This window comes from Cyanistes caeruleus, chromosome 7 (assembly GCF_971803275.1).
Source record: "Cyanistes caeruleus chromosome 7, bCyaCae1.hap1.1, whole genome shotgun sequence".
Classification (NCBI taxonomy): domain Eukaryota; kingdom Metazoa; phylum Chordata; class Aves; order Passeriformes; family Paridae; genus Cyanistes; species Cyanistes caeruleus.
In genome coordinates this window covers 24,318,675-24,338,800 of record NC_141707.1, presented here as the reverse complement: position 1 = coordinate 24,338,800, position 20,126 = coordinate 24,318,675, and the positions used below count along the sequence as shown (strand labels likewise).

The window sequence follows — 20,126 nt, the reverse complement described above, 5'->3', positions numbered from 1 at the left end:
TTTAGGTTCTTTTCTTTTATTTTATTTTCTTTTCAGCATGTAGACAGAATTGCAACAGTATTTTACCTTGACTGCCATGAAAATAGGATTTATGGACTACTGAGTTTCATGTTCTTTTGAAAGTATAAAAAGAAATGTCATAAACATGCAAAAAAATAATGAGATTATCTGGCATTTTTTGTTCCAGAGAGTAAGGAGTAAAGCAGATTGACATAAATTAGTTTTGAAAGGAGGAAATTTGCAAGCTATTTTCAGGGATCCACTTGTACTGATTTGAATGAAAATCAGCAAAGAATGCTCTAAGAAATAATCTCAAAAGGGCACAGACTCCAAAGTCTGGCAACAGCTGGAAGTGAGTGCTTTAGCACATGCATGTTAGTGATGAAACACATTTACTTGATGATTAACAGCTTTTCAAGTAGCCTAGGTATAAGACAAGGACAGAACCCCCTAATATGTCCTCATTTTGAAGTTGTCTCTGCCTGTCTAATATGAGGATAAAAATGAAGGAAAGTTTTGTTTGCATTTCACATGTTTCTTTCATAATTTGTTGTCTTTTTATGCAGCAATAGAGATTCAGCTAATACTAGTTGGCAAAGGTATACTGTCTGTACGAGCAGTGCTCCAATGCCTAAAGATCAGGATTTCTTAGTGTTACAAAAATTAAACTTTGCCATTTAATTCTATGAAAGCTGTTGGTGTGCAAGTTAATTCCAGTGTCAGTAGGCATTAATATCTTGCTCTCAGGCTTTTCCTGACTGCAGAAACAACCAGTTGGCAAAGAGTGTGCATTTGATAAAAAAAAGGCCAAGATTTCATAAGCTGGTACTGTAAAGGATCAGTATTTAGATGTTGCGATAAATCATAATTTCCAGGTACTTGAAGTAAATTATTGTTTTGTTTCTCTGAACTGACTATTTAGGCAAGACCTTCTGGTTTCTACTGCGGTCTAATTTGGCAAATCAGAAGTTTAAATGAGGTAATGGCAAAATATAAGAGCAAGTTTTTTATAATTGATTGTGTTATTATAGAGGAACAAGGACAGGAAAGCAAGAAATTTCACCATGTAAAGTACTGAATGAGCTGTGATTTCTGGCCTAAGCTTTCTTCTTCACTATCAGTAATGAAATAGCTAATAATGTTGACACTTAAATGCCATCTTTAGGTTTTGATGATATGATGGCTCTTTGTTAACAAATAAGCCAGAATATATTCTTTATGTGGATAACACTTCAATGCTTTAATTGAAGGCAGTATCAAAACCAGGTATAATATCTATAATTGGAATCCAGTTAATGAAACGGAAAAAGACAAGACCTTCCCTTTACACTGTTTACTCTGACTTTTTTCAGACTGGATTTTGATATCCTTTGTAATGATCTTTCCTTATGAGATATCTCTGTGATTTCAGTATTAAAGAATAAACAAAATGAGAAATGAAAAGGCTATATTGAGAAAGTTGGTGAGGAAGCTTAAAATTGCCTATCTGTGGAAATTCTGGAGATCAAAAAGCATTTTGTGCCTAGTTAGGGCTACAATTCTGCTTTCAAAATGAAATTTTAGTTTAATTTCTAAGAAATTATTCAAATACGCATGTTATTTCCTTTTATAAAACCCCAGTATAGTATAAAGCCCAGTGTACCCCAGACTAAAAAGTGTACCAAATCATAAGACAAATAGTTCCCACCTCAGAGATGTGAACTTTCAGAATTGCAGACAATGTGAAACGAGCGAGTAACTTTAGAGCCACAATACGCTGCTGTCATTGTCATTTATCTGCTCTGCCTGGATTGAGGTTCACAGCTACAGTTCTGATTGCTTTTGAGATATGCAGTTTCCAGAGTCAATTAGCAATTTCCATAGTCAGCTTTGTCTTGCTGCTCTGAATCCTATACTGCCTGATTAAGCTTTTTCTATACTTAGCTGGGAAGAGCACAGACTACCTAGCACATAGACTGAGTCATACACCAAGTCAAGCATATAGGAAATGCTTTAAAACTGGACTTGAAACCACTAACATAAAATCTAACCCATACCATTGTCCTCTTCCCACTGCTTAGAACCAGAGGAAAGTGTCAACACTGGTGTTACTCAAAGTGCCATGTTTTGAAATTTGTTTCATATCAAATATGCAAAAGGCTGCTATTAGAAAAGCAGTGGCTCTTCCCCTATGTCTATTGCAAGGTACGATGTCTGACTTGCTCTCTACATCTCTTTTTGATATATGGACCAATTGGGTGCAGAAGGGAAAGAACCAATCAATAACACAAATAAGAAGTATGCAATAACTCTTACCATAATGTAACATTAGAAAGGATGCATGATAAAGATGGAAAGAGGACACAATAAATCATGTGAAACCACACCAAAAATAGACTGACAGCATCTGTTCTTTTTGTCTCATAACCCAAAACCAAAATAGCTTTCACTACAACTAAAGCAAGCATATTCAAAGCAGATAAAAAATTTTGTCAGCAACGCATAATTAAAAAATGAAACTCTTTTGAGGGTGTGTATTGCATCGTAACCTTATATTTCCATTTCACTCTAAAATGTGTCACCTTTCTTACCACTGTGGCACTTTTTGAAAGTCAGTAATCATTTGTTCTTTCTAGTTAGACTAGGGAAATTTGGGCCCCTTGATTGGTGCAAATTGGCCCTGTGACATTCTGAACCCTGACATTAAATTATCCTATGGAGGTCCAGTGTAAGAAGAGTTCCATCTTAACACTGTACTGAAATGAAAGACTCCTGAACCACTAGCCTGCAGGTTTTTTATTTGTGCCATGGAGGAACTCAAAACTGTCAGAATGGATTTTTCCAAATTAAGATTTTTTTCCTTTTAAAGATGCAGTATATGTAATAACAGCAATTGTATTCTTCATTACTTACTAAAATTATATCTATCTACTCAAACCTTTCTGACCCTAAACACTGAGAAAATGAAAAAAATAGAAGTCAATTTAATTGCTGTTCTATTTAATTGTTTATTCTATTTTATAAAAGTCTCCTCCTTATTTAAAATTAGTTCATCTTTACCTGGAAAGAAAAAGGAATATATTGAAAAGTCAAGGATTTGGAAAATAAGATTGAAATTGACCTATAAATAAGCTTTCTTAGGGTATCTAAGAGGTGCTTTATCATAATTATTAGGTATCCTATGTGAAATGTGAATAAAAAGTGACCCATAGTTTTGAGCAGACATAGGAGTAGTATCTGAATGGGGATGAGTAAATGAGATATTTTTATCACTGAGGTATTGTCTCACTGCTGATGGTTCTCCTTGCTGTAAAATCATCAGAACTGTGTGGGGCAAGGGATGTTTTTTTTCTCGGCAAGTATTAAAGCCTAAGGTAGAAACACTGCACTACAGACATAAGAATGGATCTCCTCATTCATTTCCAATAGTCCAATACCTTCAGTGACATTCTGGATTTCATCCAAGGGGTATTTTAAGAATGCCTGGAAAAAGGCCCTGCATTAAGAAAGGGGTTTTTGACAGGTTTTTGTGGGGGTAACACTTTCTTTATCAAAATGCAGTCAGATAGTATTTCTTATATCAAGGAGTCCTACACCAGTAGGGTATCAGAGAGATTGGATTCATTGACCTATCTCAACAGTTCTGGATAAGGCACTAAAACTATGGTCAAGACTGCAGCTGCTGACCCTCACGCTAGGGCTGATCTAAGGGCACTTGTCACATATATGAGCCTCTTTTCAGTTGTATTTTTTGTTGATTGGTAGGTTCACACAGGTGGTAAAATGCCTATGATGACTGAAGTCTGGATGTTGAGCTTCTAAATGAAGTCCTGATCTATTTAAGAACTCTTAATACCATTTTCACTTTATTTCATCAATACGTTTGCACAATTTTTATTTTCCTATCCTCACAAAAGAGCTGAAAAGGCCGTAAGATACCAGTTTGGAAATGTGCTTTGAAAATGAAAATATGTTTAACTTGCAGTCAGTTGTGGCAAATTATTTTTCTGAAACTGGGTAAATGGCAACTAGTTTGTGAGGTCTGTGCAAATTGCTTGATCTCATCTTTGCTCAGACCTATACTCTACCTTAGTTCTTCTCAGCCCTAGAATATCTGATGCATATAGGCTAAGTTTAAATGATCCTACCTTCCTTTAACAGATATCACCTGCAAGCTTAGCCATATCCCATTATTGCCCACAAAACATACAGTAAGAAGTAAAAATGTATTCTATGTGGTACAATACTTTCTGATTATTATATATCCATTCTCATTCCCAAAATAATTATACTTTTTATCTCAAAAGTTTTACAGCTTTACTACCTCCAGCAGTATTTTACATCTGTCAAGAATGATTTATGCAATAATGATTTAAACCGCAAAATGGAGTCCTCAAAGGAAGAGCTGTCAAACATTTTCACCATAAATAACTTTATTAAAATAAGAACTGATATCCAGTATAAACAATATCTTGCCTTCAAGTATAATTCAGAGGATATAGCTGTAAGATTAGTGAAAAAAAAAAAGTGAGATAGCAAGGAATTTATGATATTGCTGCTTTTATATCAGAGTAAAATTTTTTAATTAAGCAGATGCTAGTGCCTAATGGGCAATCCTTGGGAAAAAAAAAATTTGTTTCAAAATAATAGTTCTTGTGACTTGTATTTATCTATTGCTCTTTTTAAAAAGGCATATTTACATTAAAAGAGAAATTTACTGTGTTTTTAATCCCGTGAGTACATCCAGTGACAATTGTGGAGCTACTTGTGCTATGAGAACCTGTAAATTTGGACGTCTAGTTCTGGCACCATCTGTTTCCATTAACCATTTTTCTCAGTAATTAACTCTTTTGGTAGCTATGCAATTGCATACTGTGGCACTACTTGAAGAGGACAGAGGACTAGAACTTTGCTTGGATTGTGTAAATACCCTTGTAAAAGAAAAAAGAGTGAGGAGAAATTAAAACCAAAAGTAAGCTATTTTCTGATAGAAGTACTCAGAGCAGCTAGTAAGGCTTTTAGCTGCAAATGTTAAAAACTGCTGGGAAGACAGCCCTGGTGTGGTTGGGACAGGGCCTGCTGGGTGCCCAGGTCACGCTGGGTGCCCAAGTCCAGGCCAATCTAAACAATTAAACAAAACAAAGCTATCATGAGCATTCGATGCTTCTCGGCACCCTCCCCACATTGCACGGTGAAAAAGGAAACAGGCTCCATCCAGGTTACTCATTTATAAAACCATCATACATAGAATTTTTTTCTCCTTTGACCATTCTATCTTCTGTTTGTCATATTTAAGGCAGTGTAGATTCAAGCAATTGCCATTTTCTGAATATCAACTTGCAACAAAACTTTTTCCCATCCTTCTGTCACACTTTCTTTGAGTTTGTAATTTGGCCAAAAGATTAAAACAGTGAACAAACAGCAGCTTTCAGTCTTGCATCACCAAGATGTTTAAAACTCGAGATCCTGGACTTTTATCTCGAAAAGTGGACTATAGGCCAGTAGAGAACACCAGAATCCTAATTCCCATGTATATGTGCAATACCATTTTTCTATAGCAAGAATTTTCTTTTAAGCTGAGCTTCAAAGCTGTGACATTTTAAAATTATATGAGGTGGTATTTAGAATCAAAAAGAAAAGGCATTATTTATAGAGTGATTCTCTTTCTGATATCTGCATTGCTGGAATTCTGACTACAGATTAGATTTATAAGTTATCCCACTGACATTTGCTTTACTTCAAAATACTAAAATAATTTTTAATATAATCAGTGGCTTATGTAGAGTAAATGACAGTGTGATGTGGAATAAGCTTTTATTTGCAATTCACTGGGCATTTAGTCAGGAGTGCATAATATGGTCTTCAGAACCTCCTGTCAGAGGAAGTGCAAGCAATTCACACCTTCTTGAGGTGTCTTCCTCCTTTGTATGCTTAGTATTATGTTAAATATTATACAATGTCTTGCCATGAAATAAAGTGTCAAATTAAACTTTTAAGCAGTGGATGGTTTATTGGAGTAACTTGGGTTACTCACATGTAGAATGTTACATTTCTTACTGTGCTAGAATTGACTTCTAAAAATTGAAAATTGCTGAAATTGACCTCAAGTCTCATACTCACTCAGAGCACACATGCAAAATAAGAAACTAACCAGGCACTAAACTCTCACATTTTTAGAAAACTCTTGAAATTTACTTTGTTTCACAACCTGAATGAAGTCCTTGTTAGGTATCTCTATTCTGTATATTGTTACAATATATAGACTAAATTATATATAGGTGTATGTATATATGCTATATATTGAAAAATGAATTTTGAAAAGGTGAAAAGTGAGGTATATATTTTTGAGTTATTTAATAACTATAGAATGTTTAGTAACATTCATTACATTCATCATACAGGTAGTTTCAATTTCATGACACCAAATAGACTTAAGATATTCTATCACACTTTGAGAATATTATCTGGAACAAAACAAAACAAAAAAAATCAAGACAATCAAGCTATGCTATCAAGATAGCTATGTATTTGAGTGCCAGACCTATCTCATATTTTGACAATTTTTGCCTGATTCACCTGTGTTTCTTTAAATTTAGCAGATCATACAGTTCACATGGTGAATCCCAAACACATATAGACAAGTAAAATACTGAGGCAATTAAAGTAACTATTCACAGAAGTGAATTTACTGAAAACCTTTATGCATAAGATTGCTAACACTGAATAATCTGTAACTCAGCACTCAAAACTATTTGTGAAAGATATGGCAATTTTTATGGTCAGTATTTCTTTGGTTTGTCGCAAACAGATTATGTTGTGTTGCATGATTTCAGAATTCAGCATTTTAGAAATCTATCTATCTATCTCTGATAATTGACAAATAAGCAGCAATTTTCAATGCCTTTCCCTCACTCCTAATGTTTTGGGAGACTTTAGGACTTTTAAACTACCACATCTCCAAACAGTGCTCCAGGCTGATGGCTGTGAAAGATAGTAATGACATTCTCCTTTTGCAAAATTATTTTTAACACATGCCAAGTTAACACAAACACAGGATAGATGTGTAAAAGACACACAGTTTCAGGTCTCATGAGAAATCTATGTCCAAGGCACAGCTACAACAACAAATCTTGACTGAACTCAGTTCCAGACCACCAAACCAGATCTAAGAATAAAGGGCTCTACTGAGAATCTTCTACGAAGAGTATGCTTAAATATGGGTAGTGTGGGTAGAATGGTTGGCCTGAGTCCTATATGAATTATACCAGCCTAAGCTAAAAATCATATTACTTATTACTTAAGCCTCTCCAAGATAACAACAGAATTATTGAGAACAGGATTTAACTCTGTGACTTTAAAATGATAGAGCACATTGCATGTGATTCTAAAATTGATGTAAACAACACACTGGCACTTCTCCAGAACTAATTTAAGCTCAGCATTTGAATATGAATTTCCTTTTCCTTCTCCCAAGAGTGTACACAGCAAGAGACAAAATAAGGTACACCACAATTATCAATTACTTGAATTCATTTGAAAGATGTAAATAACTCTGGGTAATTAAAAAAAACCCAACCAACAAAAACAAAACTCTATATATAACTATTATGTACCATAATTACATCTTATGCGTATGCATTTTTAAATCTGTAAATACATTTATTCATTTTTTGCTCTTAACAAGAAAAAAAAGTATCAGTAGATTCAGCCATTCTGCATGTATTGACTCTTTACTGAATAACAAGGAATAGTTCATAGTCTAGGCAAGCCCAAATTTTGACTCTGGCAATACTAGGACAATATTGGTAGTTTAATCGCAAGTACTTCTCAATATCTCAGCTCTGAAAAAGACTTGTCCCTTTCTTTATATGCTAATGCTTTCTTTTGATGGGCTGTTTTTTTTCTACTTTTAACTTTGTGGTAAAATACTGCTTTTAAATCAAGGTATGTTTCCTCTGTGCTGATTACTTTAAGTGATTGCCATCTTCTTTAAACCACCTAAGAGGAGAACTTCTGTTCCAGAGTTGCAAACACTATGCTGGCTTCACTCAGCTGGTAGAGTGAGTGTACAGTGATACACTCCATACACCCACTTCTCTCTGGGCAGATTCCCTTACTGAAACACGCAAATATATTTCATGGGACTTCAGAGAAATTACAACACCTCCAGCAAAGAGGCTTGCCAGCATAACATACACACCTCTTTTAACAATCAACTGCTAACCAAACATGCAAAAAGTTTTGAAAATAAAGCCAGACTTTACCATCTTTGTGATAATAGGTGACTTCCACTTTCCTCTCCTCTGATCCCAGCAAAGCTTGAGCAATTTGGGCAATATGATGTCTTTTGGTCTCTGGCCCATGAAGAAAATCGCAGGTGCAAGGCTTCTGCATGACATCTGGCCTGGAGAACCCGGTCATCTCACAGAACCCATCATTGCAGTAGATGATAGCACAATTCTGCACTCTAGCATTAGCAATGATGAATTTTTTATCTGCAATAAAAGAAAGTGATGCATTTTTTAGTACTCTCTCAACATTTCTTATATGGTCGATTGCAGGGATGAATGCTGAACAACCCTCCTTTTCACAGGAATGCCTGAAATACATAGATTTTCAGTCATTTGATAATTTGATTTGTAGCTTTTAAAGAAACTTAAATTAATTTAGAATACATTAAAGGTGAATATAATTGTTTTTAAGGAAATAAAATCACACTATGCAAGCCTCTGTAAACATCCCTTTGACTTCAAAGTTTTGTCTGTTTCAGGATTCACTGAAGCCCAAGCGATGAGTGCCGTGCCGTCCCATCAGTCGCAACTCCAGGAAAGTCCTTGAAAAGTTAGTAGCTTTTCTGGGGAAAAGTAGAGCCTTGGGAAGGGGCTTCTACTCATGTGAAGGGCTTCTTGATGTAAGGTCCATCTCAAACTACTCTGTAGGGATTTTCATTGAGGTGAATTACAGTAAATTTATAGACAGCATTTTAACAAATCTATCTAGAAAGTAATAGAAGAAAATTCCTAAAAACAAAAAAAAGGGGGTACATGACACAATTATTATGTTGGAAACATTTTGCAAATGTTACTGAATTCTGTGCTTCCATCCATCACCTTTCCCAAACTCTCATCTCAAAGATAGGTTCAAAAATTTTCAACTCTTGTTAGTTTGTTTCTGTTAACCTTTTTAACGCACTATTCCCATTGTAATTATAAATGTCCAACTTTGATACACTTACTGCTAATGACATTAATTTTTAGTTACTTAAATTCACAGGGTGATTGCTTTCATTATGAAAGATTTCTTGCATGACACCAAGTAAACAGTGCAAGCCTTCAAAATTTTAAATATGTCCGTCTTTGAACACAGCGACATATTTGGAGATTTCATTCTTACTTTTTCTGCTATCTTTCAATAAGCTGAACTTTCACTATCACTTGGCTATTTAGTAGCTAGTGTATCATTATTGTGAAAAAATATACATTTCACTACATAAAATTTGGAGTAGCAACACCGACTTAGCACATAGATAAATTAGGAGTAGCACTATCTTTATTTTTTTCTCAAAAAATATATATAATACACATGATAGTACGAGTTTAAGTATATGGAAGTACATGAACTGGAATTACCTGTAAGGGTTCACACCAGACTGATACTAAAATTATGCTAAATATTTAAATCAATGTACATACATCAAACTACTGTTTCTAAATGAAATTCATTTTAAGCATCAAGTGTTCCTTCTTACAGCTAATAGGAAACTAGAATTCCGGCCAGGAAAAAACACTTCAGCTTCATCCTCCTCGACAGGTAGTAAACTGCTGCATTGGAAAAGATCTCACAGACTCTCCCTGAGGATGCATTTGCACTGGTTTGATAGATATTTTAGACTTACATAAACAAAAGAGAGAAATTTGACATCTATTTCAAAATGCAGTCATGACAACAAGGTAAGAGAGTATTTCCTCTTTAATAACTCTTCTGCATATTTTCTGAAGTTCTGCTTTATTTTGAAAAGGCAATTATTATTAACAGCATTAACAATCATAATAATAAATTTAGCCTATTTTTTAGACATTGCAAAGACAGCAAGATTCTACATTCTGCTTTTAGAGCCATCTCACTCGTTCAGAAGAAGGTAAGAGATATAACTTCTATAGCTGTACAATATGGATACAGTTAACGATAAAAACTATTCCTTGAAATAGTATGGGAAAATAGCCTTAATCCCCCCTCCCAAACTCCCACCCCCCCCCCAACACAAACCCAAACAAGCCCACCAGCCAGTAATTCAAGTTGTTAATCCGTATTCTAGATCAAAAACATTGCTACTTCTGCCAGGGATCCCCTCCTTACCTCCGGGGTTTTCTTTGCAGGCTCCAAACTTAAAAATAGTCTGGAGCTGCTGTCCATTTAGTCATAAGCAGAATAAAACTACTATAGCAAAATAGATAGAAAGCGATAACTTACTTTGCCCTTCAAATTTTCGTATGATTGTACCCAAAAATGTATTTTGTGGTGCCACATGACCTCTGCGAACAGGCATGTTTGTACAGGTCTTCGGTTTTCTGTGCACAATGACTTCTCCAAGGATCTCCTACACGGCTCCAGCCCAAAGCACCGAGCCAGCTACCCTTTGTGACAAATCATCGTCCTCTGGAGCTCGGAAATCTCTTCCCATTAGCACCACTTCTAGAGACACGCTTTTCCTATTGGAGTCAGATTCATCCCCCAGTTTCTTTCTTTTTTCTTTCTTTCTTTCTCTCCTTGCTTTCTTTTCTATTTTTTTCCTGGAAGAGCTCGGACGCTATTGTCTGGGGCGGGTAGGGGTGGGGTAAGCAGGAGGAGGTGGCGGGTGGGGAAAGATTATAAGGGTAATCGATCTCTAGCACCAAACATCGCCAATTTTCCAAAGCAAATGGCTGTGACCCGGCAGTTTCCGACGCTGTAGTGGTGGTTTGAGGGCTGGAAGACTAATGTTTCTCCGCTGCCAGAGGGAGTGACGTTCCCCCCCTCCGGGCTTCACCACGGCGCGCAGCAGCTCGGATTACTCAAGCGTGGTTTAGCAAGAGCCAGCCAATAAATCTCTTCAAAACTCGGCGACAAACAGCGGCATCAGGAATAAGCTACACCCCAGCAGCACCGCGACGTGCCACATCCCCCACCGCGGCGGCTGCAGGGGTCAGCGGGGACCGAGGGCGATGGCGGCGGGGGGGCCCCGCCACCTCCGGTAGCCCCGGCGTCCCCGCCCTCCCGGCACCGCCGGCCCCTTGGCGGCCGTGAGCGTGGCCCGCCGGGGAGCCCCAGGCGCTGCCAGGGCCGGGGGAGGGAGGGAGGGAGGGAGGGAAGTTGGTACACGCCCCGTCTGGGGCGGGGGGCGGCGCGAGTAGGGGTCGGCGCTGAGCGATGGGGGAGCGGGGGAAGGGACCACCGGAGCCCTCGGCATCCTTCCTTTCCCCGGTGGAAGGGATTGCCCCCTCCTACGCAGCGTGACCCAGGCGAGGGCTTCCCCTCGCCACACGACCCCGTCCTGGGAGGAAGGGGGATTCCCCCGGCGCCGAACGCTGCCCACGGGTTGCCGAGCAGGTGCCAGCCTCCGCTCGGGGCCGAGCGAGCGGCGCGGAGGGCGCACCGGGTCCCGAGGAAGCGGGGCTGAGCTCGGCAGGGAGCCCCGGGCCGGCCCGCGGCGGCACCCGGCGGTGCCGAGGCCGCCCCGTCCCTGAGCCGCCGCCCGGGACCGCGCTCCGCCCCGGGGCCGGGGCCGGGGCCGGGGCCGGGGCCGGGGCCGCGTCGGGGCGCGCCGCCCGCCCGGAGCTGGCCGTGGTGCTGCGGCCGCCTCGCCGGCGCGCACGGAGGCGCCGCTGCCCGCGCTCGGGCCCGGGGAGCGCCAGCCTTCCCCCACCTGGCTCCTCTCAGCTTCTCCCATCCCACAGGAATAGCTGGGGAGGCTCCCGGGGGAAGCGGGTATTATTTTCAGGCTGTAATTAAGGCTTTCTGCACTACCCAGCAGGCGGAACGGTGTGCGTTCAGCACGGCTCGGCGAGGTGACACGGGGAGCGAGATGGGGGCAGCCATGCGATGCTGGAAAGGCATCTCTAGGGTAGAGCAAAGCACCGGCGGCTTCTTAATAAACTCATAGGGCAAAAAAAGAGAGGCACCTGAGCGCCGTGCTTTGTAATCGCAAGCACAGGATATTGAGCCGACAAACCACCGCTTCCCACCTGTTCTTCCCCAGCACAAACAGGTGTTTCCTTGTTCCCGTGAGCTTTTCAGAGGTGGGGCCTTTGTGTCACGGTTACCGTGTGTCGTTCTCTATATTTATCAGAGGTGGGGTGCAGTCTGTTGAGTATGAGGGTGCATTTCTGCACTAATTTAATTTAATCTCAGTGGAATCATCCCGGATTTACACAATTGTGAATGGTGTCTGAAAATAAAATCTGTATATCCGTAAACGGTATTACGATGGCTTCATAGTAACTGTGTACTAATTACAACGCCTCAGTTACATTAAGGATATATAATCAGATACGCAATCAATCTTAGGAAGTCCGCGTTGCTTATTTGCAGAAACAAATGCCAAAATCTCTATATTCAGTGGTATGAATCAAAGGAAAAACATCATTTTTTTTAATTTGGTTTTTTTTTTTTTGGTAATAATATTTGGAGAAACCTTTTTTTTTTTGACTCTGATAAATACTAGAGAAAAAAAATTCTCTTAAAATATTTTGGAATACTTTTCCTTTGGACAATGTATGAGTTCTCACATTGAATTTTTCTCTTCTTGTTCTTTGTCTTAATTAAAAACATATGTTTCTCTGAAAATGTATTAAAGTTTCCAAAGACTCTAGTAGAAAGAGTGAAGTGGAACATATTTATTTTAACACTTTCTGTAATGTCTACATCTAGTTAAGTCGTAATGCCAAGCAGTGATATCACTCTTATTTTTATATTAAAAATGTCACTTTGATATATCTATAACAGCAATAGAAAATAATCACAATAAAACTGTGGTCTTACTGAACAATCCGTGTTTGCTTCTAGTATTCAACAATTAGTAGCAAACTAGATCAACTACAGGCTGGTGGGGTCCAGAGTCCAGTGCTTTAGATGGCTGTCTGGAAATAAAACAAGAAAAAAATTAAAATATAAATATACGTTTAAGAATTCAAATTTCAGTGAAGCCCCACCTTTTCATGTTGAATTTGAGAGTCACACTATGCTTGCCTGAAAACTGAAGGCACCAGAACTCCATGACTCTGGAAAACCTTTCTTGTTTTCTCCTGATGGTAGTTTGAACTTTGATGTTGATTATGTGAATGTATATTATAATCCTCTTTTTTTTTTCCTTTTAATCCATGTTGGTTGGTTGGTTTAGAACGTATCAAGATTACCCCAGTAAAAGCAAGATAACTGCAGCTGAAAGACAAGATCTGAGATGTGGTTTTTAGCAGGGAACGAATTCATAAGAATGATGGGTTGTAATAACTACAGGAGCAATAGGTGACATCAGAAAATCTTTCTCTGTGGTGATTTACACTCTTGCAGTCTTGTAGATGATCTATTGCTCCTGAAGTGCTTAATGCTCATCGTGCTTATTGCTCGATAACTTTCTGTAGCAAGCCAGTAGAGAAGTGCAAGAGGAAAATATATTAAAATTGGACAGCTAAAAACAAGCACAAAATAATGTGGAAGAATTTGCATTTGATTGGGAAAATATGCATGCAAGTGGGAAAGCTTGAATTCATTATAAATATGCGTCTCTAGTGTGATTAAAGAAATGGAGAATGCCATAGAGATACATGTTTTATCTATAAAGTTGTACAGTTGCTTACTTTGCAGAGACCAGAATACCGAGGGAGGGTGTCTCCGGAGCTCAAACCCATCCGGCGTGGCCGATCCCGTGTCCCCTGCCCCTTGTGGCATTGGCCCTTGCCTCGCCACAGGCCTAGGAGGGAGCTCCAGGGAGCATGGCTGCTCCTCAGCAGAGCTGTATGTACCATTTCCTGGCGTCAACGAGTGCAGCTGATTTTGAAATGGTGGTTACAAGGTTTTCACTGGCATTTTAACTACTTCCTTCTCAAGTTCCTCAAGAGAATTTAGATGACTATATGCCTAAGGATGTGTTACTGATCTGCTTCAACATCTTGGCAGTTAGCAATTAAACCTGGTATTGTTAGGGAAAGATAGCTCTGGGGAAAATGGCTCTAATTATATTTCCCATCATATTTTTGGTGGGGAAAAAAAAAAAAAGAATCAGATTTAGTCCAGCACTCTTATCATGTCTGACTTTTCAAAGTCCTATGTTTGCCCTCCTGTACACAGAAGTTTATAAGTACATTCCTATTTGAATAAACTTTTTGTAATGGAGCAAAATACAGAACTCTTGATAGTTCTTGGGTTTTCACTTCTTTTTTTCTTTCTCTGCCCTGCCATTGAGTTCCACCTAGCATAGGACATTTGTGCTGGTTTTACCACATATATCTGGCATGCCCCTAAAATTTATCCATCTATCTATGTCATATATGCTTACAGTTTTAATTAAGGCTGGAATTGTCTTCAGTGCTGTCATGAGCAATACTGAAACTTTATTTTGAATCCCATTTTGGGCTAAGATGGCCTTGGTGATTCCTTGACAGGTTGATGTCTCTTATTGTCATCTTTAGTTTTTCATCAGTCTTGCTTTCCCATCTTTTTACTCTTTTAGGTCTTTCCAGAACTTCAGGTTATAGCTCTAGATTTTGTTTTAGTCCTTCACACTAATAATGGTCATCATTTAGGTTATGACTGTCTGTGCTTCAGGCTCAGGCAAAGTATGCAGTTGCTGGGGACAACAGACTGCCAAATTACTTCTGTTGGAGAAGATAGAAATCAGCTACTTGAACATCATGAACATCCAAATGGCATATCTCTGCTGATACTACTGAGAAAGGCACTGGATGAGTATGGTGACAATTGCTGCTGCCAGAGCTGGTTCCTTCAAGCAGAACTTTTTGCTTGTACTGTGCTGATGCCTTGGACACCAGGTTGTTCTTAATCTTAAAGCCACATGGTCTACACAGCTACCTACATAGAAAAATGGGAATGCTTAATTACTGGTGTTACAAAATTCACCTAGAATTAGGTCTGATTATGGTTATTTTGTGTTTCACTTTTTCCATCCAAAAAATAGGCTCCTATTTCTGGCAAGACCACTAATGCCCATGAGATTGCACAGAGGCATTTATTATATTTGGCCTTAAGGCATACGTCATCATTATGTCTGCATATGGTTCCTATTAGTATGCAGGACTTCAGACATCTACATGGGAGAAAGACTATCAGGTTATTAGGATGACAAAAGAAGTCTCTGCATGAAAGTGCAGTCTAAAATTAATTAAAAAATTCTATTTAATTTTACAGCTAGTTTAATCAGTAATAAAAAATATTATGTTATATTTTTAATTTAATTCAATATATATTTTACATGTAATTCACTCTGAGAGACAGTAATTTGATGATAAGAGTATAAATTATAAGTGCAAAATCCATATGACAGAACTTCTGTGAGCAAAATTTCCTAGTCTGTTAAAGGTAACACCACATCGGGAAACAGTAAGATAGCAAGCAACTTCACTTTTTTTCTGTAAGGATTCACAAAAAGTTATTAGTTATTCTGCAGTATCCATTGCTATGTGTTATATTAGAATGCCTAGGGATTCAGAACCTCATGACTTAGGATCGTTTTGGAATTGGCAGGTACAGGTATGAAAAAAGAATTACAAAAACCATCAATATATCCATTTACTCAATGCCCTGCCAGTGGATTGCTCCCTTTAGTATATTTGCATTTGTATTATTCATTTAGGATTTAAATTATTCAAGCAATGAGGCTTGCACTTCTTCCTCTGAGAGACTCTTTCAGTATCACTCTGTTTCACCACAGGGCTTCATTCCCTCGTATTAAGCCACAGTTTTGGTGTGGGCTCTTGCCTTGGGGGTTTACAGCATTTAGATGCACGCTGTGTTTCCCTGGGTTCTTGGCCCAGAATGGGTGCTTCAGGCTATTCTGTGCTGACCTTCTCTGGCCAGTTTAGAGCATCAGGAATGATTTCAGCATGTGCTGTTCCTCTTCAAGATTTTCTAGCTGGATTACAGTGCTATGACTCTATGATTCTGACAGCTGTCAGTCCAGAAAAAATGTTGATTATAATTAGGCAAGACATGAAACATACTCCTATTAATTTATTTTTTTCCTCCTACCATATATAGAAGAATTTTAATGTTGTACAAATCCAGTAGCCTGCTCCATATATTTGTGAGTAATTCTGTACCACAAGGAAATGTAATTGAAGATAAATATATGCATTCTGGATTATCTGTCTTCCATCATAACATAAATTCAGGTTTGATATTTTATAATAATAATTTGTGCAAATTCATGGAAGGACTATTATGCTTATTATATCACAAATCTTTTGTTTTAATCTTTTTAGAAGAGATTTGCCTAGAAAATATCAAATGAGCTGGGAAAGGGAAAAAAAAATCATTGCTAAAGCATGAAAAAATTAAGTTATTGTCTATAAGTCAGTAATTGAACTAGATCCATGCATTTCCAAAATTAATTACCTTTGTACCAAATTCCAGTTGCCTTCTCCACGGTGTATTCAAATATTAAGTGTTAGGACTGCCATCTGTCAGGTGAGGCTCATTCCTTTTCTTAGCTTCTCACTTGAATAAACTGTGGTTATAATTCCTTCTTCTACATCTGCATGTTCTGAATGTGTTTTTATCAATAATAATGAAAGAGTGCACCTTGCATTTGGAGCAGATTTGTAGTGACTTCTGACTCTTACCCTAATGCCAATGAAAATACAGCAATGACTGTATTTTCTAGGCAATGGCCTAGACATCCCTGATGTTACAAGGTTTCTGTTTTTTCTGAAGTTCCTCCTAATTCAGCAGCAGTAGGGTTCTGGGGCATGTGTCCCCAGGGGAAGGTAGCCCAAACTAGGACCTTCAAGGTGAGTAGCCCCAGCATATTCTGTGCTTGCACAGTTTCCTTTCCTAATTTTCAAATGGTTTCATTTCTAATCAATAATAATAAAAATGGGCCATATAAAAATCTTTCACAAAATGAATTTACTCTTCCCAACCAGTTTTGTAGATCTCCCTCTCTACTAGTGGGGTTAACTTCAGAGAGGTCAAAAGATGAAGAAGATTATTTCTATTCTTCAGCCTTTTTCCTCAGATCAGGGTATAGGAGCTGAATTCCTGTGTGGATATTTCCATATGCTGCTAGTTTAGCCAACAGTAGATAGCCAGAACTCCTCACTTCCTTTCCTCTGCCCTGCAGCAATTGGAAGTGTGGTAATGCTGAGCAGCTGTAGGGGAGAAAAAGGACAGCAGCTGCTCTGAACTTGGATCATGGTAACTCTTTTCTTGAGAGTGACCAGGAGGCAGTGAGACCTTTTCTCTCCTTTGGGCAGTATCAGTTTGGATGTACTTTCAGTCAGTAATCATATACAAATATCTTCCCAGCACAGATAAACACCATGATCAATAAAATACAGTTTGAAGTATATAATTGGTTCCTTTTGGACATTGATGTCCTGGTAGTAAAAATAATCTAACAATATTTATAAAAAAAATATTTTTATAGATAAATATAGAGTTTGCTTTATTCCCTTTCCTTAGGCTTATCTGATATGTTTTGATTTTGGATAAATTTTGTTCCCTTTTGCCCTTTGTGTCATGTTTCGCATTGATATCAGATTTCTGTCTTCACTGCTTTGACTACTGTCAATAATACAACTATATCCACTAGTTGTAGTCAGCTATTTGTGCTTTTCAGTCTCAGAAGCAGAGGGATAGAAGGAACAAGGAGATGAAAGTACAAATGGGCCAGAAATTGACCAGAAACTGACCTGAAACTGGCCAAAAATTATAACATGCATTGAACTTGAGCCAAAATTAAATATAAATTGAAAAATGTTTTGGGGGATAAAATAACTTCCATCAACTTTAAATACAATTTCAGCTGTTTATTCCAGCTCAAGAATGTTTTTGCTGTTCCTAAGGATGTTTGTTATATATCCTCAAAGACCTTGTTGATCTCAATCAGGGCACAGTAAGCTTGAGAAATTTGGATATATATCCCAGAACACAGATAACAAATAAATTCCTTTTTCACTTGTAAGAAATAAACCCTACCAAAACAGTATGAGGCTTTAGTGTCAATGCTTCCATACAGTCTTGATGAAGGTGAATTTATTTTTCCTAAATATCTTAGTAGTACATTGTGTTTCTATGTTAATTTTTAACTTCTTTGCTCTTTCTGCATTCTGTTAACATATTTTACACAGTCACTTCATCTAAATAAGGTAACTGCAGTTTCTACACTGTGCTCACTTAGTCATTAACGATTTTATTATTAGCATATTCTAACACTCAGTTCTGTAGGCGAAGCTTTCTCCACCTGCCATGCATTTTCCCTCTACAACTGTATTTTTCCACATTTATTTTTTCAGTATTATTCTCACGGTAATAATATTTCTCTGTAACTGTGTAGAGTCCAGAATCATATAGATTAATTCTTCCTGACACTGTACTTATCAGTGCTTTTGTTCACATTGCTGTCAAAAATAATCTGCAAATATCCAGTTTGCATATTTCTTTTTCAATATTTCCACTCTTCTTCCATAATATCATAGCATGAGATCATGTCTAATTATATGGCAAAAATTGGCATTTTTCTAATTCATTTGAATAGACACCCATATCCTGAAACAGTGTTTTCCTCCTGAGAGGTAGTGTATGAGCTGATCTGCTGTCTGTGCAGATAAAACACATGTATTAAAGGATAAATTTACAAACCCAGGTGCCTGTCTGGAGCTAACATCTCCAGACTTATATTGATACAGCTGCAAATAAATGGGAAGATTTTTCATCAGTGCTAAATACTATTCAATAACCCCACTGAAGCCAATATGAACAGCAGGTATTTGGCAAGTGAGAGTTTTGCTCTTGATCTATGATGACAGAGAGAGATAATCAAATTACATATGTTGTTTCGTGAAAGTCTTGTGCTGCCTAAGATAGAATTTATTTAAATAATCTCTCCTGTATTTCCGATCTCTGCCATTATGTCTCTTTGATTGCAATACACATAAGATATATATTTTCAGTCTACTTTTTCTAGCAGTTATCTTCCATGCAGTTCAATTTATCTGGCACGATGAATAATAATTTCAGATGAAAATCAAGTTTTCTGCTGGTAAAGAGTAATAAAAGCACTGCTATGCTGAAATACATATTCAGAAATAGCAAGATTATCTCATCATAACACATCCATTTATTTTGCATTTTTATTTGTTCATTTATTCATTTATTCAAGACAGGTTAAATGTTAGATTACAGTAGAGATATTAATTTAGTTGATTATTATAATTTAAACTGTTTTTATACTTTATCCTTATTTTTCACAGTATAATAGCCAAACTATCCAGATAGGCTTTTTGAAAGAGGGCTTCCTCTGTATGTACTGTAGCACCCAAAGCAATCACTCAGAAATTGTGCTTTAGCTCAGTATTCAGGCTACTCACAGGTGATTTTGAAAGCCTGGTTTCACGACTCTTGGAAAAAAATCAATATAGACATACATTAATTTTTATGCTGTTTGAACTAGATAAATATTCATTTTCCTCATATGCTGTGTCAATAGCTTGAAAGAAAACACATGTAGGATTTTAAAAACCACCATGATTTTGTGTCAGGTTAGGACAATAACGCACAGCTCAGATGACTGCCTATGCAATCTTGCCTCTAGACTTCCATATCCTGACAGATCCATGAGCAGATTCAGACACAAAACTGTACTGCTGAAAACATAGGCCTTTTTTGAAAAAAATAAATTGATACAGTCAACTTGATTATTGAGAGAAAATATTTCCTAAAGACATTTTTAATTTTTCTTGGGATAAGATTTTTTTTTTTCCCCAGGAAATACTGTCATTTTGGGAAGCAGACATTCCAAATTAGAGAACTGTTTTGAGACAGAATTTGTGATAATCTCAAATGGAGATTTCATCATACTGGCACTTGAAAATTCAAGACTGCTGTGATTCACCTGACAGTGAATATCAATTTTCAGACCTTCTCAAGTAACCCAG

General features: G+C 37.8%; 1 protein-coding gene and 1 long non-coding RNA gene across 9 annotated transcripts in view; one reads left to right on the top strand and one right to left on the bottom strand.

Moving 5' to 3' along the window:
- KCNH7 (potassium voltage-gated channel subfamily H member 7) overlaps positions 1-10,644 on the bottom strand; it is a 203,038-nt gene extending 192,394 nt beyond the window's left edge. For 2 of the 3 annotated variants that reach the window (XM_023931107.2, XM_023931108.2), the window contains exons 1-2: positions 10,450-10,622; positions 8,244-8,474 (exon numbers count right to left, since the gene is read on the bottom strand). In XM_023931107.2, the coding sequence (XP_023786875.2) occupies positions 8,244-8,474; positions 10,450-10,525 (307 nt within the window). In that variant the 5' untranslated portion in view covers positions 10,526-10,622. Of the gene's footprint in view, positions 1-8,243; positions 8,475-10,449 lie in introns of all 3 variants that reach the window. The other variant, XM_023931109.2, reaches the window with a different exon arrangement.
- The window catches only part of LOC111932151 (uncharacterized), a 287,756-nt gene that overhangs the window by 128,189 nt on the left and 139,441 nt on the right, over positions 1-20,126 (top strand). For all 6 annotated transcript variants that reach the window (XR_015289000.1, XR_002865972.2, XR_015288998.1 and 3 more), the window contains 3 exons: positions 8,750-8,820; positions 9,730-9,929; positions 10,042-10,117. This is a non-coding gene — a long non-coding RNA (uncharacterized LOC111932151). The remainder of the gene's footprint in view (positions 1-8,749; positions 8,821-9,729; positions 9,930-10,041; positions 10,118-20,126) is intronic.